Source organism: Gigantopelta aegis, unplaced genomic scaffold (genome assembly GCF_016097555.1).
Source record: "Gigantopelta aegis isolate Gae_Host unplaced genomic scaffold, Gae_host_genome ctg3334_pilon_pilon:::fragment_1, whole genome shotgun sequence".
Classification (NCBI taxonomy): domain Eukaryota; kingdom Metazoa; phylum Mollusca; class Gastropoda; order Neomphalida; family Peltospiridae; genus Gigantopelta; species Gigantopelta aegis.
In genome coordinates, this window is record NW_024533285.1 from 20449 (window position 1) to 47319 (window position 26871).

The 26871-nt window shown below is 35.7% G+C and overlaps 1 protein-coding gene and 1 long non-coding RNA gene across 2 annotated transcripts; both read left to right on the forward strand.

Moving 5' to 3' along the window:
- Positions 1 to 12569: 12569 nt before the first annotated feature.
- On the forward strand, positions 12570 to 17892 carry LOC121392056. The gene is made up of 3 exons (XR_005960407.1): positions 12570 to 12633; positions 15789 to 15862; positions 17880 to 17892. It is a non-coding gene; the product is annotated as an uncharacterized LOC121392056 (long non-coding RNA).
- A 272-nt stretch (positions 17893 to 18164) lies between these two features.
- Positions 18165 to 26181, forward strand: LOC121392055 (receptor-type tyrosine-protein phosphatase epsilon-like; the record flags this gene model as incomplete). The annotated part of the gene is made up of 10 exons (XM_041523449.1): positions 18165 to 18227; positions 19572 to 19700; positions 20565 to 20707; positions 21200 to 21335; positions 21625 to 21771; positions 22782 to 22881; positions 23357 to 23430; positions 23865 to 23996; positions 24696 to 24839; positions 26044 to 26181. Coding segments are annotated over exons 1-10 (1206 nt in total), but the record flags the coding sequence as incomplete, so codon positions are not given.
- Between the last annotated feature and the right edge of the window lie 690 nt (positions 26182 to 26871).

A 26871-nucleotide genomic window follows, 5' to 3' on the forward strand; every position in this document is an offset into this window, starting at 1 on the left:
AATACCTACGCTCACCATACATGTGAATGCATATTCCTAGAAAAACACTACCTCACTGGATGGTATCTTGAATTTAGGGAAAAACAATATTACGTTACATGGACACCACATTACTACATTATACGTTTATTCACTTAGTGTTAGGTTACCCAGTACAATAACGAAAAAACAGGATCTCAGTAGCACTTTGTTATAATCTCACTAAAATATACATGTATCTGTCTGTCTGTGGCTGCCCGTTCGTCTATCCTACTGTCTGACCGTCTAGCTGGCTGTCTTTATTTCTGTATATGTATATGTCTACTTATATATCTATGTATTGTTATTTTGATAATAATAATAATAATAATAATAATAATAATTATTATTATTATTATTATTATATATTGATATAGATAGCATAAGGACATCTTTAATGTGTCATTATTTCGAGTTTGTTATAATTGCAATGCCAGCTCTTAGATGCTATTATACTGTCATTATAATAGTCATAACAATTTTAAGACATTTTTGTGGTTGTACATATTGTTAGTTTTGGATTTGGTTTGACAATGCTTCAGTATACTGATCGGACATTTTGTGTAAAGGTTTATCATTTAGAGTTACATATAACGTTTGGTCTTCATGTTAATGCACCTACTTTTGATAGTTATCGCCAGATCATTTTATTTCATTTCAGCTTAGCTTCGTTCTTATTAATTAAGGTTCATGCACATTGATCTGGGTACATATTTCAGCTATATGTGCTGTATGTCCAGGACAGTGGGTTAGTTTTTACTGGTTTGTGGTTAGTGAGAAAGACGAGGGTGTATTGGTTTTAAAACTACCCATTGAGTCGTTAAAACTCGCTGTGTGGGAGCCAAAACTTGGTTGCGAACCCCGTACCTACCAGCATTGTATCCGTTGGCTTAACCACGACGCCTCCGTTATGTTCGTGCTTATATCCAATTAAGGTTCAAGCAAGCTGTCCTAGGCACACACCTCAGCTATCTGGGCTGTCTGTCCAGGACAATAGGTTAGTTGTTCGTTTGTTAGTGGTTGGTGATAGAGAAGAGGGTGTAGTGACCTTACGCGTACCCGTTAAGCCCTTAAGAACTCGCTCTGGGTTGGAGCCGTACTGGGCTGCGAACCCTGTACCTACCAGCCTGTAGTCCCATAGTTTAACCACTGCGACACCGAGGCTGGTTGCCAGATCAAAGTCAATTATCATGCGAATGTATTCATGGACCATAACTCTATCAAAATGTGTGTTTGCCATGTTTTTCAGAGTTATGGTCCTTGAACTTTGATGGCCCGGTACGAGACACTTATTGCTTCAGCAGTACTCTCAGAATGTTTGTTCTATTTCTTTCTTAACACATATACGCATTTGACCTATATTGCATACAACATCATTCTGCTATTGAATAGTTTTCCGATAATACTTTTATTATTTTATGAAATGAAACATTCGAACATAGGGTACACACCAACGACAGAACTTAAACATTTGACAACATAATTGAATTGTTCATGTTGCAACAAAAAATGCCTACGTAGGTTGTTATATGCACAATATTAAAGCACTTTTGTTTTCGTTTGTTACACGGCATACGCATATACTAGTTTATGTATTAGTATAACATTATACAAATTAACAGTATATAACCAACGCGAAATGAAAATATTGAGTATTATAAAATGGGTAGACTTCTAGAGCATGGAATTGACGATGCAATGGTTAACCTCAGTATATTCGTGTGCAATACCAGAAATCCGTTGTAGTGTTTGTGATGTTATAAACGCCATGCCCGTAATGGGAGTTGACACACTGTGTTACATTTTGAATTGATCAAAATAAGGACACCACATTGGAACTGTGTAGACCTAATGCTACTAATTTGCTATTAGGCTAACCACCAAGATAATAAAATAATGAACTTTACTATAGCTATTGTCGACATATCAAAGCACCTTGTGAGCTAGTATAAAACTGCATCGCTCACTGAAAAGTCCATACTACCATATATTTATATAAGATATATTTTCGGTAATGTACAATTGTTTTCCCATTTATTTTCCACCATAAGTATGAACTAGACTTTGCATGACAATATGTCCGTGCATAATATACTCCCTAAAGCAATTTTAGTGATATTATAAAATATATCATTGCATGACAGAATACACGCAAATAACAAAATGTGCATATTCGTTTGTAATATTTATTAACTATATTTATCAGCATGCAGTACTGAATATTGGGGTACATCTTGTGAGAGATGTGGCAATTGTCAGTGGGAAGTTCATGTAACCAAACCGCAGGACACTGTCACAATTGCCAAATTGGATATGTGCCGCCATTATGTATTAGTACCTATTATTTTTTTTAATTATTATTTTTTTATTATTTTATGTTTGTTGTTGTTGGGCTGGGTGGGGTTTTTGTTTGTGTCTTTGTCTTATTTACACCTGCAAATTGTAGACAAAGAGTGTCAATTGTTAATCTTTGTGGCGGATGACAGCATTTATGTTCGTTTTTCTTTAAATATAACAATATAATTAAGGCGTCTTTAATTTTTACGTCACACTCCCACTGCATACTAGGTGTGAATAAAATGTTTCCAGCCTAACATGATTATTCCAAACCCAACAGCTAACCATTCGGTACATAGCCAGTGAGAAGTAGGCATCTCGCAAGACAGTTTTCAAATTATCTTGTCGAATGTGTTGTCAATGACGTATGTATCACCAAAGGTGTGCTGTTCTACCATGGCAGTGCACCTGTATGACTGTGACTTCCAGCTAAGTGATTGCCTGCCCTATTCTCCACGTCTAGCGCCTTCCGACTTCCATATATATTTCAACCTGACAACAAGAAGTTAACAGGCTGGTACTACACATATGTCATTTTCGAATTGTTTAAAGTTAAAGTTAATGCTGTTTTTGTTGACGACACCACTAGAGCACGTTGATTTATAAATAATCTGCTACTGGATGTCAAACATTTGGTAATTTAACATATTTTCTTTTGAGATGAAACACGCTATATTTTCCCATTAATCGCAAGTAATGTTTTATATGCACCGTCCCACAGGCAGGATAACACATACCACGGCCTGAATCGAGAAATAGCCCATTTGGCCTGCCAACGGGGATCGATCTCAATATGACCGCCGATCAGACAGACACTTTATCACTGGGCTATATCTCGCCCCTCTGAATTGTGTAGTTGTTCAACTTACAGGAAGAATTCGTAAAAGACAAATGGATACACGCAATGTACAGCATCGTTGGAAGAAGTGTGCGGGAAAACTTGAAAATAAACATGTCAGGAAAATAGTATTTTATAATATGTTTTTCGCATTATTTTCCACCATGCAGTGGCGGATTTGGGTGTACGTCTTGTAAGATGTGTGACCATTGTGACACAGGAAATACGTGTGACAAAACCACTGTCTGAATTTTCAAAAGGGATATCAACCACAATTATGAACTAAAGTAGTGTCGGAAATAGAATAAAACTTATTTTCGTCAATTATTTCTTTCATGTTAAACTGACAAGTAAATATTTTGTAAATACCTATTTAATGATACTCTACCTAATTTAGCATTCACTTGTTTTGGCCCTCATTAATGCACAAGGTGGTGTTTAATCTTGTAATTAAAATAAAGATGTCGGTAAACAGGTAATGTGTGACCTTTATTGGAACAGACTACAACACATTTTTATCATATGTGTCGATTTCATTTACCCTTAAACAAACCTTTAATTTAAAACTGATTATTTCAAATTGCAGCATAATGACAAACATATTTATTGAATATAAATTCAATATAAGTACATTCGAAATTTACACAATCTTGCAACCACTTAAAGGTGCTATGTCATAGTTATATGTGAACATATGTTTGTGATAAAGATTCTCACAGGCAATGACACAAAGAAATCTCCAAAGAAAGCTACAGAAGTACTGTCTGGTAGGCTGAAAAAGATCGAATTACGTTCGGTCCCGATCAGCAATATGTATGATACTTTGGCTGATATCGGTGATGATGATATGGAGATGTCATCTCCAGATCATTGCCGATCACAAAGACCACCAGCAAAGCCAAAGATAAAACCCATACTTCCTCCCGATGGAAAATAAAGTTATCCAGTGGAACTGTCGTGGGCTTAGGCCCAATTTTGATGAATTAAGTCTTCTAATTCAAAAGTATAATCCTCTTGCAGTGTGTCTTCAGGAAACTTTCCTGAAGGATACTGACAGTATTAACATCAGAGGATTTAATCTCTACCATAAATGTCAATAGAGTGAAAACAGAGCGTCTGGGGGCGTTTCCATTATTGTAAATGAAAAAATTATCCAGAGTGAAGTCATATTAAAGTCGACTTTACAAGCTGTGGCCGTAAAGATCACGGCTCATAAAACTATTACTCTCTGTTCAGTTTATTTACCCCCTCGAAACAATTACAATTTTAGCACTAGGGACTTTCAAGGTCTTCTTGATCAACTCCCTACTCCCTTTATTATCATGGGAGATTTTAATGCACACCACACTTTGTGGGGATGCGATGACATAAACACTAGAGGTAAACAATTAGAAGACTTAATTCTCAAAAATGACTTAATATTACTTAATGATAAAAGTCATACATACTTTCATCCTGCAAGTGGTTCTTTCACATCCATTGATTTAACCCTTTGTAGTCCATCACTTTGTCTTGATTTCTCATGGAAAGTTTGTCCAGACCCTGTGGTAGTGACCACTTTCCAGTTATTTTGGAGAATGATGGACCTCCATCACTTGAAAGAGTTCAGAGATGGAGGTTGACAGGGGCAAACTGGGATCAATTTCGGCATCTAGGCAGCACTCGACTGCAACAAACTGCCATGACTGGTGCCGATGATCCCATGTCTTTGTTCACCTCCATCTTGAAAGATATTGCAGAGGAAACTATTCCTAAAGACTTCGGCAGTACCGAAGCGTTTCAATAAACCATGGTTCAATGAGACATGCAAAGATGCAATCAAAGAGCGAAACAGGACCCTCGAGAGGTTCAAACGCGAACCTACCGGGGATAACCTGAATAGTTATCGCATTGCTCGGGCAAAGGCTCGTAAAACTATCAGACAGAGTAAGAAATCATCTTGGAGAAATTATGTCTCCAAGTTGACTTCTCAAACATCTGTGAAATCTGTCTGGAATAGGATACGTAAAATCAAGGGAAAAGAATCCAATAATACAGTTCACCATTTGTCTGTCAATGACACGGATGTTACGTCTCATCGTGACATTGCCAATGCATTGGCAGACAATTTCTCTCATAACTCTTCTTCTTCTTTCAGCACAGATGCTTTTACGTCTGTCAGAAATAAAGCTGAAAAGCAACCTATTAACTTTTCATCTGAAAATGTTGAAGAATACAACAGGCACTTCTCTTTGGAGGAGTTGCAGGACGCTCTACGTAGAGCCCATGATACGTCGGTAGGACCAGATGAAATACATTATCAACTCTTAAAACACTTACCTGAATCATCCTTAATGGTTCTATTAAATATCTTTAACACAATCTGGATTTCGTGTGACTTTCCTTCTGATTGGAGAAAAGCCATTGTCATTCCTATTCCTAAGCCTGGTAAGGATCCAACAAATCCTACCAGTTATCGCCCTATTGCTTTGACAAGTTGCATTTGTAAAACCATGGAAAGAATGATCAACCGTAGACTTGTCTGGTATCTTGAGTCCCACAAATTGCTTACTAACGTGCAATGTGGGTTCAGGCCTAGACGTAGCACGGTCGATCATCTTGTTAGATTTGAAACGTTTTGTAGGGATGCTTTTATCCATAACCAGCATTTGGTATCGGTCTTTTTTGACCTCGAGAAAGCTTATGATACCACGTGGAAGTATGGGTTTTGAAAGACCTCCATGGCATGGGCCTAAGAGGCCGTATGCCTGGCTTTATCTCAAATTTCTTACAGAATAGGTCTTTCAAGGTACGAGTGGGATCTACGTTATCCGATTCTCACTCCCAAGAGATGGGTGTGCCTCAAGGTAGCATCCTGTCAGTAACTTTATTTTCCGTGAAAATTAACAGCATCACCCAGTGTTTAAAACCTGGCGTTGATAGCTCGTTATATGTCGACGATTTTCAGATTTGCTACAGGTCGTCCAGTATGAGTATCAATGAACATCAGTTGCAGCTTTGTTTGAATAAACTTCAACAATGGGCAACTGACAATGGATTTCGATTCTCAAAGTCAAGAACAGTCTGTATGCATATCTGCCAGAAAAGAGGTCACCATTTAGATCCACAGCTGTTTCTGGACAAAACTCCGGTTCCAGTTGTGGAGGAGACCAAATTTCTGGGGGTTATTTTTGACAGGAGGCTATCTTTTGTTCCTCATTTACAGTATGTGAAAAAGAAGGGCTTAAAGGCCCTCAATATCTTAAAGGTTATTGGCAAGACTGAATGGGGAGCAGATCGAAAGGTTATGCTCCGACTTTATAGATCTTTAGTTCGGTCTAAACTTGATTATGGGTGCATTGTGTATGGGTCAGCACGTAAGTCTTACTTACAAATGCTAGATCCTATACACAACCAGGGACTTAGGCTTTGTCTTGGTGCTTTCAAAACATCTCCTGTGGAGAGCTTGTACGTCGATGCACACGAACCTAGTTTGGGTGCTAGACGTGCAAAGCTTTCTCTGCAGTATGCTACAAAGATTAAATCAATGCCAAAACATTCTGCACACAATGCGGTGTTTGATAATAAATATATGAAGTTATTTGATGCGAAACCGAATGCGATTCGAACATTTGGTCTTCGCATTAAGCAGTTTTTATCAGTTTCCAACATTGATTTCACAGACATTTTGGAAACGCCTTCATATTTTATTTTGCCACCTTGGTGTATCAAACCACCAACATTTTTATTCGATCTTGTGCATCTAAAAAAAGATCGCACAGATGCAGTTATTTATAAACAACATTTCATGGAAATCCAAGAGCGGTACTGTGATTACATTCCTGTTTACACAGACGGATCACGGGATGGGAATTCTGTGGCTTGTGCTACAGTGTTTCCATCAGACACAATAATTTCCATGAGATTGCCCGATTCAGCATCAATCTTTACTGCTGAAATTTGGGCAATCATTAAAGCCCTGGAACAGATTAAGGATTCATATGCATCCAAGTATATTATTTTTACAGACTCACTTTCGTGTCTTCAAGCTCTACAGTACATGAAATTGGAGCACCCCTTGGTGGGGATGGTGATACGAAAGTGTGTCTTTTTATCAATTGCCAATAAAGATGTTATATTGTGTTGGGTACCTAGCCATGTTGGCATTAGGGGTAACGAAAAGGCAGATGTTGCTGCCAAGTCTGCTTTGAACTTGCCCCGTGTCCATGTTGGTGTCCCCTACAGTGATTTTAAATTTCATATTAACCAATATATCTTTTCGACTTGGCAAGATGATTGGGACGGTGCGGTTGCGAATAAGCTTCATTCTGTCAAGGCAGTCCTGGGAGAGTGGCAGTCATCCTACAGGCGATGCAGGAAGGATGAAGTAGTCTTATGCTGTGCCCGCATCGGCCATACATATTTGACGCATTCATTTATTTTAAAGAAGGACCCTCCTCCTCAGTGTGAACACTGTCAGTGTACACTGACTGTGCGGCACATTTTGGTGGAGTGTGATCATCTCAAGCCGACAAGAAATGATATATTTGGCAACAGAAATGTTTTGGAATCGTTTACATTCCATCCAATGTTAATTGTAAAGTTTCTAAAACACTTTGACTTCTATACAAAATTTTAAGATATACTTAACTTGATTTTATATATTGTATTATACTTTCCCCCACACTGTGGTTTTACATGAGTCTATATAATTATGTTCATATACTTACCATTTGTGACACCCAATAGCCAATATGTATTTTTGTGCTGGGGTGTCGTTAAACAAACATTCAATCAAACCAATAAAAATATATTTTCTACTAGTAGATAAAATTATTTCCTATAATCATGTATGGGCATATAGTTAAAGGCGTCTTATTTAAATGTTAAATCAAAAGTTTATTAAGAAAATGATTTGCAATAGCTGCCATTATGCAACATTGGCATAGCACCTTTAATACCGGAAAAATAGATCAGAAACTCCGAATTGTTCTTTACAGTTTTGCTGAAAAGTTACTTATAAATGACTTTTAATTTTGTTTTGAAGAGGGATATAGGCGTGAACCATCACCAGAAACAGTCCCTCACATATTGTACATAACAGCAATGAAATTGACACGTTGACCAAAATATGTTATAGTCTCGTCCAATAAAGTGCACAAATAACCTGTTTACTGACATCTTTCTTTTAATTTCAAGAGTAAACACCACCTTATACATCAATGAGAGCCCAAACAAGTAAATGCTAAATTAGGTAGAGTATCATTAAATAGATATTTATAAAATATTTACTTGTGAGTTTATTATGTAAGAAATAATCGACGAAAATCATTTTTATTGTATTTCCGACAGTACTATAGTAGGTATTATCTCCTTGCGTGTGCAATACAGATGAAGGCGTATACAGTTCTTTATCTGAGTGGCAGACGCAGCATTCTGTGTTCAAAAAATAATATTATAGGACTAGGTTGTGTGTGTGTGTGTGTGTGTTTGTGTGGTTTTTGTTTTGTTTATTTTCTGTATTGTTTTGTGTTTGTTCTTTTGTGTTTATTGCCTTTGTGTGTGTGGGTTGTTGTTTTTTATATTGAATTATATTACGTCAAACTTGCGTTGTTTTATCATTGCACTGCCCCTTTATACGCATATCCTAAGCAGACTATTATTATGCATATTATTAAAGTCTAAAATTATGTTCTGTTTAACGATACCACCAAAGCATACATACTAATTATTCATAAGGCATGCATTATTAAAGCCGATTATTAATGCACGCTTTTCCCTTTCTTATAAACCATGGCATAGCACAAATTAATAATATGTAACAAACTCAAAATGGAAATGTTGTTCAATGTTCGGAAGAAGTCAGAAGGTATGCGCTTTTTTAATGTAGTAGTGTGTGCGCACGTGTATCTGACAGCAATTATGAGACATCACATACATACATTTACACTAAGGTCTTAGCTCGACGGCATAGCAGCAATATACACATATACGAGTACAATTAAGATGTTTGATGATAAATATGTTATTAATTACTTTACTAATACATTTATTTGCTTAAATAATCATATATAAAATAGATGCATAGTGCACACCTGGGCCTCCACGAGTCCAACATATTAGATTCGAGTACTCGAGGTTCAAACTCTACCCGGACCCGAGTACCCGACACGTACACAAGATAATAATGAGGATAGGGAATAATGTAAAATAACATTATGCATCCCAGTACCAGCACTGACCATAACATGGATACCAAATCGTGGCACTGTATTGCACTGCACACATTATCAAAGCCCTGTTATGTTACCGGCAGCACGCATGCGACACAATCACATAAACATATAATTAAATTAGAATGCTATTCCTTGCACGGTGGTGAACGTTTATTGAATATCGGCACGTCAATATTATCCTATCCTAACCTACCCTTGCACGGGTACTCGAGTTTTGCTAGACTCGGCCCGTGGAGACCCTAGTGCAGACACAGGAACAGACAAGTATGTATACATTAATGTTACTATGAAGAAAATATCAATTTTGATATGGAAATATTTCTTGGGCGGTTAAAATTAATATTAATTACATTGATAAAAGTATTATATTAACTTTTTGTTTAATGCACCTGTTCGTTTATAGGTAATTAATTCTAAGTTTTATATGTACTTGGTCGCTTATATTAATGTGGATTTGAAATGATTTTCTAATTCTGACTTAATGATTTGCTTTTTGTTTACAGCACATTAATATATGGGGAAAATACAGAATACAGGGGAAAATACAGAATACAGAGTAAAAAGATGTATTACAGGAAATAAATACACAATGCAGAGTAAAGAGATATCGTACTCAAACGACATACATAATACAAATACAGAACAGGAAACACATACATAATATGAGCAAAATATATTTTATATGTACCTCCCACAGACATGACAACGAATACGACGGTATTTGGTATACCAGCCGTGTGGCACCGATTGAGATGGCGATAAAACAAGGGCTTTACCGAGATCATTCGCTCCTGTGATCGAAATACCTCTGGTTTGTGTTTTACCGACTGAAATAGACTCCGACGCACGCTAAGTAATGTATAATATTGTCCATCTTGTCCTCGACATGTATGATATATACTAACAACAGCTACTGTTTCTAGCATGTGAACAAGGTTATTATGGAGACACCTGCAATGAAACCTGTGGCTATTGCATTGATGGAAACAAAACATGCAATACTCTAAACGGAACCTGCGTGTTTGGTTGTGCTGACGGATGGGAAGGAATTACTTGCAAAACAGGTTTGATATTTATTGGTATGACTTTTTGTAACCTTACTTTACTGAAGAACTGATCAACAGTTGTTCACCCACTGACCTCAGTCTCTTCTTATTTCAGTGTCTTATAATCGTCTTGATAAGATGGCTTACAATACTAGTATCCCAATGTTTTCTAGAATATTCCTTAAATAGCTCGCCATTTCTTTTAGTAAAACAAGCTTCACTGGTAGCTTTGTCACGCCCGCTGAACACCATTTGGAAAAATATCGGAGTAATCTGTATCAGTAGAAACTTTCCAGCGCATGCAACTCCGACATTGATTATTTTACATGCGATTTTAATCTGCCACTACTGATAAGTCATTCGACCTGAATACAAATGAATGAATGGATGGATGAATGTTTAACGACACCCCAGCGCGAAAAATGCATCGGCTATTGAGTGTTCGACCTGAATGCATCCTATTTTTACCACATATAGGTAATACCCATATAATATCGGATACATCACATTTAATTTATTATCTTGCAATAAGTATCTTCTGAGATATTAATCTGTAAAGAGGGGTGCAGTTTTGAAACCATCCGATACATATATAGAGAATATATTTTACAGATATCTGGGATGACATCGTGTAATCTTTGGGCATTTGGAGATATTAAAACGTTTTAATCTAGCCATTCGCTACTAATTACTGGTAACATTGTTCAAGTAGATGCAATTTTTTAAACATGTATTACAAATGTGTTAAGGGACTAATTTTGACAATGTTTTCTAGATTACTGAGATAAGCTGATTGAAATGAGATATTTGTGACCCTTCTGAAAAGTCACTCTCTATTGCGCCCAGCATTTTGGATTTTTTGAGGCAGCTACATGTTAACAGAATAGGCCAATCATTGTATTTGCCTGGTTTATTTCCTGTATGACACACTCGGGGTGAATCAGAAAGAAGACTGCGCGATCCCTGTATCTCGCCAGTCAGTCTCGTAGATCTTGAACAGTTTCAAACGCAGTTTACCAAGCCATTGTCCAATAATATGAGATAACGCTGCGTTAATAATTAATAATGTATTATATACTTACTTTCGAACTTCAAGTTATTATTTCATACACGTAGCTGAAAAATAACAACAGTAACAAAACAAATCCCGAAATTCGAATACAACAATGATCATTACAATAATCATTACAGTCCAAAGCACACGCAAAAAACAATCACGAATAACCAAATAAAATTAAATAAATAAATAAATACTAAAATGAAATAAATGCATTTATTTATTTATTTATAGTGTTTTAAAAAATTAATAATTGGGGACGGGGGTTGGTTTCAAGCAATATATCTCAAAATGCCCAAGGGCGACAGAATGCCAGTGATTCATCCATCCAGTCAGTGGCAGTCACCATTACTTACATACTCACATGCATATAGTGCATACCATTCAGTAAAGTTTAAAATGACAATGATATTAACAATAAACACTTTTACATGTATCTGGGTGTGTGTTGCAAATGTGTAGGTTGTTATAAGTGATGTTTGTTTTTAGATGCATCGAGTGACGACGGAAATGTTGTTGGTGCTGCTGTCGGTGCCACTGTAGCTGTAGGGTTCATTGTTATAGCCACAGCACTGGCTGTGTTCTTTTGGAGAAGGTAAGAGATAGGTTGAGAATCCATTAGCGCTATTCTGGTTATAAATTCACTAATCAATTAATCTATAAAAACAAGTAATACTAACGTTGTTCTTGGTATGATAAGTAGACCCACAAATCGAGATAGCTTTATTAGGAAAAAAGAAAATCGGTTAAAATCGGACACTTTATTGCACAAACATAATAATAAATACCAGTAACATGAAAAATACAGAAAGAAACAGACAGATAGACAGACATAGACAAATAGATAGATATACATTTAGATTGATATACACATATATAGATATCTAGATTGATAGATAAAACCCAAACTATTCTACATATTTAGAACTTGTGTTTGATTTTTATTTCAAAACAAACCAGGTCATATAGGAATACGAAGATGTTTCTCTGTTATTTATTAACATTTTAAATTTCGTATTTTTTTTATTTTTTTTTCTAGACGCAAAAATACAGGCGGGCGAGACAAAGATGACTACGTTCCTGAGGACGTTTTGACACCAGGACATAACGAAGGCAAAATACGTAAACATATTTGCTATTACGTGTATCATATTTTCCCAAATTAATAATTGTCCAATAAACCTTTACCATATATATTATCAGTGGCATAACCGATAAGACACCAGCAGTGGCGTAGGGGTGGGCACTGGGGTCATGCCCCCAATCAAACCTTTTTTTAGCTGTATTTTATTTGTTTATATAAAACCATACATACATACATACATGCCTACGTGCATACATACATAGTGTGGGTTCCCCCTCCCCAATAGGGGGTTACCCCCCCCCCCCAATATATAATCGTAGCTACTACGTCAGTAGGCACCAGGGCCTAAATGTGCATCAGTTATATTTATATTTGTATTGATATATTACAAACTATGTTAAATGAATATCTAACAAGATTTTTCAAAACATTGTTAAATGGGACGAGAATACTATAACAATAAACACTCAGCTCGTTTTCTTCCATGGCATTGCTATCTGGAAACAAAATATATATTTTTATGTTTACATTTGCTGGAAAACCACACTTAGATGACTGAAAGCAAATTATCTTCAGACCAGCCTTTGTAAAACAAATCCACCCTGATCCAACAAATTCACGGTAGTAGAGTACGTGAGATAGAAATAGGTACATAGAAAATAATACTTGAGTGGCCGTTAGGTACCACTTATGTATCTAACGAGCGAAAGCGAGTTTGATACGTTTTTAAACAACGAGTTGTGAGATAAATGGTATCTAACGTACACAAATGTATTATTCTGTTTCTAAGGTATCCTCAAAAACAGGGTTTTCAGCAAATTTTTGCATCTTTTTTACTAAATGTTATTTACACCCGTTGCACTTGTAGCTGACTCATGCGTCACAGACACATGATTTTTAGGTTAACTATACGTCACAGTGTAATCGATTTCCATTGCGTTTTTTATTGCTTTTTCATTGGTGACCTAGGAACAACCAATCCTATGTCTTGAAATTGTTAACACAGGTACATGTGTATCCAACTATGTGTTTTCAAAAATACCACATGATGTTCTCACCAACGAGTGTGTAAGAAACATATACATGCAGGTAGAGACACACATATACACACACAAACATAGAGATGTAGGTGTAGAGAGAAAGAGTTAAATTTGACAACGAAAAGGTAATGCCAGACTTCATCTCTTTTGTTAGCTACCAATGCGAGACTAGGAGAGAGTATTGTGAATACAAATAGTGAAGTTGAAGTTGACCATGATGAACTAAGTCATCCTCGTCAGTCAGCACTTGTGACAGACAATGTATATGTTAACTACACTAACAGTGAAATACCGATAGACAGACTGCATTCCTATATACAGGATAAGACAGAAAAGAACTTCAAAGAGGAGTTTGATGTGAGTTTGATTCATAGTCATGTCGTTGCTATGGGGTTTTATTTCCTTGTGTTTGGTTTTGTTCAGTGTTTTTTGTTTGTTTGTTTTTTTAGGGTTTTTTTTAGGGTTTTTAGTGGGTTTTTTGTTGTTGTTTCTTTCTTTCTTTCTTTTGGGGGTTTTTTCGGGGGGGGGGGGGGTTGGTATAATTGAGTCATGTACTTAATAAGTGTTCAGTGTTCAACTATAAAAGGGTTATACATGCAATAACATTAAAAACATTAAAAACCACACGTTGCCACTGTTTGTGGATTATTTGTGAACCAGATGAAGATTATTATTATTATTATTATTATTATTATTATTATTATTAAAACGTGGGGTTCGTTGGATTATAATATAACAAACTTCCTGTGTTTATTGTAGGCAGGTTATTGCAAATATCACGTTGTAGACGTAATGTAAAAAATTTCAGCTGCTTCCTTATGGTTTACAAGTCCCCCATGAAGTTGGGAAGTATCCCATCAACAGAAAGAAAAACAGATATCGAACCACTTTCCCGTGTAAGTAACTCAATTTCCCCTTTCAACCACCACGACACAGCCAATGTGTAATAATGTAGCTTATGTTTTATTTTGTCAGTGCAGTAGGTTTGAATCCTGTCAATTGACAATTTGTGTTTTAAATATTATGTTTTATTTGTAAGGAAGCAACATGCATTTGTCTCATTTTATCTTGATTATATTTTGTTGTTTCTTTGCTTCTGCCTTTATTTGGAAAATGCAACAAGTGCGTATCACAAAGACAGTAAAACATTTTAGGACATTATAAACAAATTAATGACAGAGATGCTTGGTGAAAGCACAATACCCCATTCCTGTATTTACAACATCGTCCTCCCTATGTCCTGTCAAGGTATCTATCTCAGTTTGTGTCCGGATTGCATATCACCACTAACAGTAATTCCAAATTGTGTTGCGTTGGAATTAGTTTGATGTCAGTGTCGTTTTGAATGATTAAAGAAGACGGCATTTGCATACAAGATAACATTGATTTTTCTCAGATGTACTGACGATGACCTCTGTTGCTGATGAGAGTAAGATATGACGTCAAACAGTTTCTGTAACATATACAAATGTAACAGGCGATTTCGCCAAAGTTTATAATTTTATATATTTCTTTTGAATATCACCCGTTTCCCAGGTTCTTTAGTAACTGGCATTCACAAAGTAAGAACAAGGATGAACATTTAACATTTATTTTATTACGCAACAAAATCACAAAAAAGGGCGCACTTTCACAATTAAAACATTAAAAATATAAGAGAGGAAAAAGATAAGCAGAGATGCTCGGCGGTGAAACGAGATTTACGAAGAAAATGATAATAAAAAGATTCAAGTAACAATTGAAATAGTATAGTAAGAATTACCCGAAAAAGTAACATTTTACTAAATACTTAGCTATACATCTCTTTCCCAGATTCAATGCCTTATGCATAAATTAACACCAAATAATCCTTAATAATTAAACAAGTAAATTAATAACTAATTCCTGTTTCATATGTAATACAACTTGTCAACATTCCTCAACAAAATAATAATTCTATCATGGCTTCAATACGGATTTGTACATGGATGTTATAGAAGGATTTGCCAGGCATGTGTGTGTGTGTGGCCGGGATGGGGTGGCTGCGGGTGTGGGTGTGAGTATGTTCGTTTTGTGGAGTTTCTCAGTCTCTCTTTCTGTGTTCTCGTTTTCCTTCCTTCCTTTCTTCTTTCTGTTACAACGCCTATTGGAATTGACACCCATATTAATTGCAGATGATCATTCGCGTGTGAAACTGAATGTGACGGAAGCAGTAAAATCGGATTACATTAATGCTAATTACATAGACGTAAGTATTAAAATGTTCTCATTTATGCACCATTTAATATTATAATATTCGTAAAGTATGTTTATGTATGTATATGAATGTGTGTGCGTCTTTGTGTAGCAATACAAATATCGATTGGGCCTTGTTGACAGATCCTGGTCTCCAGTTGAGTATTTTCGAGACGAATTTGTCTCGTTTTACATGTACAGGCTACAGTTTATTATGACAATGTTAAACATGGAAATAAACTGTAATGCATAAGTGGGAATTGACGTTTCTGAGAATTATGCTATATCGCTAGTAGTCTGGAAGACTCAGGATCTATGGAAGAGACACACAACATTAATAATAAATAATGTGATGCCCTCAGCACTAACAAGGAACCCGTTTGTTTCCTCCCAACAGAATGCAAATCTTAAATATAAAACAGTATATCTACAAATACATGTAGAATGATGTTTAGCCATATTATTTCAAATTTCATTTAACAATTTGGAAAAAATAATAAATGTGTACGTACGAAATTATTTTACACCAAAATCGATATTGAGATATTACAAAACATTACGACGTCCATAAATGTATTGGCTATATACATATTCATATTTTAACCAAGAAAGTGTAAGTAAATTATGTTTAATAATATACATGTATTTTATTTGTCGAAAACCGTTTTGTAATTAGTGGCTACCAACTAAGAATAGTCCGTGCGAAGATAATGAAGTATATAAGTATTATTATATTTGGAATTTCATATTTTATCGTTAATTCCAATAACCTTGTTTTAGGAATAACAAAACGTTTTTAACAAGAATGCGAAAAATGCATTTAGTGACACAAGAACAAGACGTTTGGTTTGTTTAACGGCACCGCGAGGGCACATTTATATATTAATCATGGTTATTGGATGTCAAACATTTGGTAATTTTGACATAGTCTTAGAAAGGAAACCTGCTACATTTTTTTTCCATTAGTAGTGAGAGATATTTTATATGCACCATCCCACATACATGATAATAAACACAACGGCTTTCGATATACAAATCGTGGTGCACTGGCTGGAACGAAAAATAACCCAATGGGCCCATCGACGGGCATCGATCCCAAACTGACCGCGCACCAGGCAAACGCTTTACCACTGTGCTATGTCCCGTCCTTAACTCACACGAGATGCAATGTCGATTATGTCCCTTGTCTGAACTATTGTAATATTATGTAGTACTGATACCAACCAATTTCTATTTCTGATAAGATTAAACATTTCTAATGAAACTAATATAGCCTAGTAGATAAATTAAACATAATGTTGACTGATTAAAATGCCCCGTGTAAATAAAATATGTATTTAAACAAAATATATCATCTAATTACAATGACTAAACATGTTCAGAATTGTTGCCTTTTTCTTGTTTGTTATTAATTTAAATGTTCATTCTTACATGCATAAAAAAGAAAAGAAATGCATGTAGTTTAAATCTTGTCATTTATTTTATTTTAAAATGTGTTTTTATTGTTTTGCGAATTGTGTGTGCGTGATATGTTCTACAATAATTCCATGCCGTTTGTTTAGGGTTTTTTTCAGAATTGTTGCCCTTTTCGTGTTTGCTTTTAATTTAAAGGTCCAATCTTACATGAACAAAAAAAGAAACAAAACCATTTTAAATCAATGTTGCAGAGTACCAACTGAATTTGTAAGAAGATCGCTAACATAGTATATCATGATACAACATTAATACTGTGTATAGAAATAAAAGTGGTTTAAAAATAATCAAATAATTTTAAAATATCACCTTCAATATTCACATTTATATTATTTTTTTAATGTTTTATTGCTTTGTGAATTGTGTGTGCGCGTGTGCGTGTGTGTGTGAGAGAGATATGCTGTACAATAATTGCATACCGTTTGTTTAGCTTTATGTTTTTGTTTCGTTTCGTTTGTCTTACTTCAAATATTGTATAAACAAGTTGATTTAAAATGTATACCTGTACTTTTGTCATACAATTCGCACGTTTTAATAAGTGGTACCACTCTTTTCAGGGTTACAAGAAGGAAAACGCTTATATAGCCACTCAAGGTAAGATCTCTTCAGCTTGCCTTGAGAGAATATCCTTAAACTTGTTTGTGTATCTGTTATCATGTCATGACACGAATTTGCATTGCGCCCAAATGGTTCTCGTGTATCTGATCCTCATTTTTAAACCAAAACACGACCAAATTATATTTTAGACTGCAGTTTCTGAAATAGCGGAGTGTTAACAACTATTACAAAGCCGTATCACTATTACAGGTCCCGTACCGCTGACAACAGATGATTTCTGGAGAATGATATGGGAAGAAGGCGTCAGCAAAATTGTGATGTTATCAAATCTGGTGGAAGATGGAAAGGTATTCACTGAGCATTGCTTAGTCTAAGATATTTTTTTTATTTTTTATAATGTAATGATTAATAAAGCAAGAATACTAGCACAACGTAAGTTTAGACATGTGTAGAACTAAAATCAGTGAATATAGTTAGAAATCAGAATAACTTGCACATAATTACCATTGTATGATGTTGATTTATTCTCTTTGTCGTTGTGTCTCCCTGTCTTCCTCTCTCCCTCTCTGTCTCTCTGCCCCCTCCCCACCTCTCTCTCTCTCTCTCTCGCTCTCTCTCTCTCGCTATGTCTGTATGAAGCTGGACCATCCCTTAATTGGGATGGTGATACGAAAGTGTGTCTTTTTATCTATTGCCAATAAAGATGTTGTATTTAGTTGGGTGCCCAGCCATGTTGGTATCAGGGGTAATGAAAAGGCAGATTCTGCTGCGAAGTCAGCTTTGGATTTGCCTTATGCCAGGGTTGGTGTACCGTATACTGATTTTAAACTAAATATCAACCAATTTATCTTTTCGACTTGGCAACGTGATTGGGACGGTGCGGTTGCGAACAAGCTTCATGCTATCAAGCCGGTCTTGGGAGTGGCAGTCCTCCTATATACAGTGCAGGAAGGATGAGGTAGTCTTGTGTCGTGCCCGCATCGGTCATTCTTACTTGACCCATTCATTTATTTTGAACAAGGATCCTCCACCTCAGTGTGAACCCTGTCAGTGTACACTGACGGTACGCCACATGTTCGTGGAGTGTACCCATCTAAAAGAAACTCGAAAAGATATATTTGGACCAAGAAATGTGATGAAATCCTTTCGATTCCATCGAGAACATATTTTACAGTTCCTACGTGATATGACGTTTTATTGTAAATTTTAACTATTATCTAACTGTGATATTTGTATTTTTGCACAGTTCGTTACACTGTGTTTTAATTTAACAATTGATTTTTTATATTGATGTTGATCAGCAATTGTTTTGCCTTTACCATAGTGTGACACCCAATAGCCGATGTATTTTTCATGCTGGGGTGTCCTTAAACATTCATTCATTCATTCATTTACTCTCTCTCTCTCGCTCTCTTTCTCTCTCTCGCTCTCTCTCTCTCTCTCTCTCTCTCTCTCTCTCTCTCTCTCTCTCTCTCTCTCTCTCTCTCTCTCTCTCTCTCTCTCTCTCTCGCTCTCGCTCTCGCTCTCGCTCTCTCTCTCGCTCGCTCTCTCTCTCTCTCTCACACACACACTCACTAACTCACACACTCACTCACTCGTCGATGTGTGTATGCGTTTTTGTTTCCACACTCACTGCGTTTTTGTTTCGTTTTTGTTTCTTAACAAACATCAGCTACTTGCAATTATTGTAGACAAAGTGTGAACTGTACTGGCCAGGACTGAATTCCGTTAAAACGACAGGCGAACTGAAAGTGAAGAACGTTAATGTGTTCGAGAGATCAGACTACAACATCAGACAGTTTCTGATTGACACTGATCAGGTATTTGAACAGAAGTATTTGAAATTCTGCGATGATTGAGCACGGTCATTAGGGATCTATATAGACTCATATAGACGGGATGCGGCGCGTGCGTGCAGTCCAACTGTGTCGTCTGATGTGTCTGCGACTTGTGGTTTGGTCACATACGCTATAGACGATTATTTCATTGTGGGTGGCCGCATGCGTTTTCAGACACACGCATCGGACCTACCCAGTCTAGACACTCTCATCGAAACTAATATATGTAGTTTTCAACTGGAACGCACCGCATCCAGTTTACCAAAGTCATAGGTTCCAGAAGAAAAAAACCCACACACACTCTTACAAAATTATTTGGAGGTAAAAAAAGAAAATATATTCAATATATATTTTTAGTCAGAAATATTTAATACTGGCTGAAAACTCAGGACAGTCCCTTTATAAATGCGCTACAAGATACAGTTATAGCATGTCCATGTACATCAAGTCACGATCCAAATGTAGTATTAATGAAATTGAAATAATTCAGTCATATTGGAAAAACCACATTTTTAATTAAATAATATTCAGTACATTTGTTTCGTCAAAAAACGGCATAAGAGGTGTGTGTCTTTATCTCAGTACACCACGGTTATAACGTGTTATCCTGTCTGCAAGGAAGTTGTTACAAAATCATCTGATGTTTTTAACTAGCTGCAGTAAAATGAAATATCAATTCCAACCTTGCAGCAGTTAGTGTTATCTATTTAACTTTTTTAAGCAATGCATATCATATATTTTAGCCTGAGGAACTGACATGCAACTGTTTTAAAATACGTTTGAGCATACCCAGGTTTAGGTTAGTCTCCAACTAATTTACAATATGCTCTTCAATTAACTATCTAGAGCAAAAGGACCCAAATCGTGAAGATGTTTCACTTCACCACGTGGCCTGACCATGGTGTACCTTCTGCTCCAGCACTCCTAGGGTTTTGGAAGCAAGTGAAGAAGGAAACAGAATCAAGTGGTCCAGTTTTAGTTCACTGCAGGTTTGCATTACGTTTTTGTCTTGGTCACAGAGATCACCATAACATGTAGTGAGTCATTAATGTTTTAGTAATACCCGTCTTGCATCCCGATGGTATCGCCCTGGGTTGCATGAGCTGCCAATGATAAAAGTGTAGAAAACACATGCATTTTGTAAAGTAGCAGTAATGTATGTATTTTGCATTAGGAAGCATTGTTCATAACATGAAAAGTCAATGCTCCATCTTTAAACATATTTTGACATAAACACTCGGAACTGAAGCTTCACGTTCCAAATATCATGATGTAATTTTTAATAAATTATTTAATACAACATTTGGAGCAGACCAATTTATTATGTTAAAGTAGACTGTACATTTCATTTGCCTTGTAATGTAGTGCACGGTCCTATAACAATCTACTGTGTTCTCTTAAGTTTGTAATATAGTATAGGCTGGATGTATGAGATGTATATACTATTTTGACTATGCATTTGTTTGTGTTGTTGTTTTCAGCGCTGGCATTGGACGAACTGGAACATTTATTGGTCTTGATTATCTCGTGGATGAAGCCAAAGACACCAAAGTGGTCAACATTTTCCAGTGTGTAAGAAAGATGCGAGACAACAGAGTTAATATGGTGCAGACACTGGTAGGCATTCAAGTTAAACAGTTAAATGGATGGGGCCATTTTGCAATTTTGTTTATAGATTTTCAAATCTAGTAGTAAATAAAGTTATTTGAATGTAATTGTTTGTGGGCGTATAAGTCAATGTATAGCATTAACATTTCCTATTAAAAATTAACAACTACGGTGTCCTTTAGTATGCATCTATCTTTCAGAATCAGTACCATGCTTAAATTATTACAATCATTAATATATGTAAATGGTATTAGAATTAAAATAATTTTGAAATCATTATATAATTATATTGTTTCAGGAACAGTACCAATTTCTTCATGAAGTTCTTCTAGAGGCGATTTCTTCCATGGACACGTTCTACACTGTAGACTCTTTGAATGACGTTTTCTTTAGCGAGAAATCGAAACCGTCTGACAAGAAACGCTGTTTGCAGCAGGAGTTCAATGTAAGAACACATACATAGAGTGTAAACTTAAAGAAGCAGTGCAGGATTTATTGAGGTTAATAAAATAGCAAGTCATACGCTAATAGAAAGAAATATGTATGGAAAGCAATTGTAATTGGCAGTTGTTGGGCAGTGTAGATAGTTATATTAAGTGTGTGTTCGTTCAAAGCAAATATGGTTCTTATGGAATGCTTAACTACACATGTGGCCTTTGAACACAAGAACAATTGTTCAGTGCTCGCCTATGGTTGTCTGGTCGAACCATCGTGGCGAACCCATTCGATTTTTCTCCATCCCGTTGATCCTAAGCAATATCCTACGACTGATATATAAGCTTCAAAAAGGTAGGGGAACTCTAATAAGAATTTATAATTGCCAAAATTGTAAGGTATATTAGCTGTGGGGAATGGTTATATGAAAATAGTGAATTAATTGGGCAAACATCACAACCGGTATTTCAGTATTACAGTAGGTTTTAAGACCACCAAAGATCTTGAAGGACGACTGGGGTCAGAAGTGAAATTTGAAAGTTGACTTTTTTTGATCAGTAAATCGCAAATTCAAAGAATAAAAATAACTAAAAACAAAACAATAACAACTGTATGAGAATGACACCTCACGCACGTGTACGAGGCAACTGCGTGATGCACGTGCAAACTGTGGAATGTGTTTTGGTGTGTTTATAAACAGACCTGAACGTTCTTTACTAGGATGTCTGTGGTCAACACATATGTTTGGTCTGATAGTTGATATTAACATTAAAAATTCAGCTTCCCCTACTTTTTTGAAGAGAATATAATGAACTTCGTGTCATGTGTCATCCCTTCTGCACATGTAAAAATGTAACTGTTTTCCTTTAAAACTTCCGTGTCAGAATTAGGAAATATTTGATATCAAATAGCTCATGATAATTTAATCAATGTGCTCTAGAGCTATAGTTAAAACACATTCTCATTCGATTCCATTTAATTTTATTACTATTGCTTTTTATTATTATTATTATTGGACAGAATCTCCAACGTCTGAAAAAGCCAGTTTCCCAGATAGACATCGACACAGCTATGAAACCTGAAAACAAACTGAAAAACCGCCGCCTGTCTGTTGTACCAGGTAATAGTTTTTGTACATGCACCTGTATTTTTATTTCGGGGTGACATGTAGTTTCATGATTGTGTGCTGCCTTGCTATACAATGGACCCCAACCAATGCCCAAGGATTGATACATCAACGGACGTGGTGTGTAATATCTTGTATATGGCGAAATGAATATAAGCAAACCCATTGCTGTTTTCCACTTGTCGAAACAATTATTATATGTTGTACCCTAGTAGTAGTGTAACACGTGTTACCTGGTGTTAATGATATATAAAATAAGATACACTTAAAGTGTCATGACATTTTGATGTATAATATGAAGCTTTAAAATATTATGTTTCGCTAGGACGTTTTTTATTATCAATCTGCAGTGACGCAACATGAAACCCATCAAAATAATTCACGTTTTATTATTTCACCATTCAGTAGGAAAGACACATATTTGCGTATCCAATAAACCGAATGTATGCATATTATTAATTTATTGCAGTTTCTTATAATCGACTCTACCTGTGTACCCCAGTCCCAGGAACAAATGATTACATCAACGCCGTAACTTTTCCGGTGAGTATGCATTATGACTAACATGCTATATTACGGTCGGTATTACTTGTGTTAAACATTAATTTTATTACCAATAATAGTAGATCAAAGGATGATTAATTAAATCTTATGACCTAGGAACGAAACAGTGCAATAGGTATCAGTGTAAAAAACATGACCAAAGAGACAGGGGTAGATACATTTTCACATAGAGGGGGTAGAAACATTCAGTAGGCTAATGCAGATATTGATAAAGTACAGGTGTTTTATCATCGTCAAACGTACATCAGAATGTCACGTCAAGTAAACAATTATTTAACACTTTATCTTATGCACATGACATGGAGATTAATATTATAATACGATAAGTCTTTATCAAAACAAACATTAAATGGTAGCGACATGTCCAGCTAGTGCTATGAGAAGATCAAATCCTAAGACTGGTTTCATTGCAGAGTTCCTCGTACAAGACTGGTTTCGTGGTCACACAGCTGCCTCTGGAGCACACTGTGATAGATTTCTGGAGAATGGTTTACGAGCAGAACTCCCACACCATTGTGTCTTTAACTGGTGACAAAACAGCACAGGTGGTCGTAGTATCTTATTAACAGACAGTGATCATGATCCAATAAAATCACACCTTTGTCTAATCACCATATTTTATATGTTCCTATCGACCCATAACGCAACTCATAATCAGTGTGGTTGGCTTTTCCTGAGTGAGCGCTACCAAATATAACATTTCGGCAGGCCAATGTCACTCAAGATCCACATTATACAGACAAAACTCCCAATCATCACAAATCACCCCACCACAAAACAAAAAACACCCGAATAGTGTATACCAAGCTTTACAAACCAGTGGAACTACCAAGCATTTAAGCAGTGCATTGTGTATTCTTAATAGTTCTAACATCAAACCTGCTGTTTGAAAACAAAATAAGAATTAACAACAACATAAAACAACACTCACTAAATGATTTGTAAGAAACTGGCATTTTAGAAAAAAATAACAACAGTAACTCTTTCAAAATTGTATGTCTAGACAAAACAGAGGCAACTTTGTGTGAAATGTAAAGTGTACCACACATTAATCTTAATGCATATGTAAATTCCAGAGAGTATTTTTAGTTTAAACAGAATATAGAAAAAATTAATTTACCTTTGAAATTGCATATAAGTCACAATAATATGTACGACACCATCCTGTGCATAGAATTTATGCCAATCTCTTGTTGTGTTAAAATGTGTGATTTAGCCCTAACAGTTAGGTGGTGGTATTTCAGAAGGATACCAAATTCTGGCCCGGAACCGGTGAATCCGTGACTATTGGACCAATTACCATTGATAACCAATCAACAGTGAAGTCCAGCGGTGAAATCACAGAGACCAGCCTCACTTTGAGAAAAGAGACGAGTTACGAGAATGAGGTAATCTGTATAGAATACCACACTTGATATAATTACATATCATGTATGTTTAAAAAATAACATTATGTTTCCCGATATCTGAAAAGTCACAAGTGAGGTCAAATGCAGGAAATGCTCGTGAATTTGAAAATAATTATATTTAAACGTGTGTTGTATTTTATTTATTCCCACCATCGAATGATGTAATAAGTGTCAGAAAATCTGTAAAATTGCTGCATTGTGAGCAGGTATAAACATTTTGAACTTGCGCAGAATGATATTAGAAGCCTTTGCTCTAGTATTACCTAGTATCGACACTTACCAACATTGTTATTCTAATGTAAGAGTGGCATAAAGATATAAATTAATGGGCCTAGTAAAATTTAATAAAGGGTAAATTACCAACTTCTGTATAACACTGGAAGTACAATACCGCTAAATGTGCATTGGGTGGGTGATAAAAGAAAACATCTGCCATTTTCCATCCCAGTGTGTGTACAGTTGGAGCACACTGATATTGCGTCACAGTGTACTAATTTAAAGTAGTATGCTCTTGAATCTCAGTGTGTGTAATAACGGAACACACACATATTGCTTTACATTGTTATTGCCCACCAGTGAGAGAGATAACTTTATAATAACATTTTCGTAGGTCGCATTGTGACGATCCATTTTTAGTTACAGAGACTCATACAAGGCCTAATGCAATTAGTCAACACACTGGTTTAACGTAATTAGCTGGAACTATTGTTTTTTTATTCATAACATTCCTGCACTATACGATTACGACGATATGAATTGTACAAAACTGGATTTGAAATGGATTTTATAATTTAAAAACAAATAATAATAATTATAACTTACACCATACATTGAAAGACAATATCTGTACATTTTTATCATCCAGGAAACTGATATTGTGATAGTGTGGTAATCTTCCGGCCTAGAATACACCAACCGCTTTCCTCTTCTGTTTGCACATCACATTTCTGGTACAATGTATAGTTTTGTGAATGAAAATACTATAACTACGTTTGGTATGCAAGCAACAACCCAACAACAAAAAACAACAACAACAACAGACGAACAAACAAACAAAAACAAAACAGTCCAAAAGAAGTAAAAAAACAAAACAAACAAAACAAAAAAAACTAAAAAACCCAGATATTTTTAACTCCTATATACTTCTCTCTTTTTTTCAAAGCTTATTTATCTCATTTTCCAGGACAAAAAGACATTGCAGTTGTTCACGTTGAATAACTGGTCTGATGAAGGTGGTCTCCCTTCAGATAAATATGAATTGTTACTGTTTCTGGACAAACTCCAACGTCGTCGGGATGATATTGACAACTCTCCAATCATAGTACAGTGCATGTAAGAAAATATATCTCACAGATATATTATTTATAGGGTATAACAAACCAGCAAACGACATTATGAGGTTAAAAATAAAAACAGTTCGTTAACCAGACTAGTAGGTAACTTACATATTACGATCGTGGTAATACCAATGCATTTTTTACTAAACAAAATCAACCGAATACAATTAAATGTATATTAATTCCTAAAATGAATCTGAATGGAATTAACACACCCACTGCTCTGTATGGCGCGCGCTTCTGTCAGATATTATATTGCCTCTGGAATGGTACCTTGGTATCACTTAAAAGTCAGATAGTTGCATGTCACGGTGATGCCGCCCTATACCAGTACCTTGTACGAGAACAGATGATTGTGACAAGACATTTGTATCGTATGTTATTGCCATAAACAACTACTAATATTGCTAACTTAAGGTTGCAGCCCACATAATTGTAACGACCGGGAAAGCAGCGACGTTTCTTGTTTGGCTTTTCTTAAATTCTTTCTTTGATATTTTAAAATTAGCTTTTCAAAAAATTTGGTATTAGATTCTAGAATGAACAAAACGATCAATTGCCTTCCATTATACACTAAAGTTAGGTATTTATAATGTATATTTCTAATATATGCAATCTTCAATCTTGTATATAAAATCAAATGATGCCTTCACTTCCAGGGATGGTGCCAAACC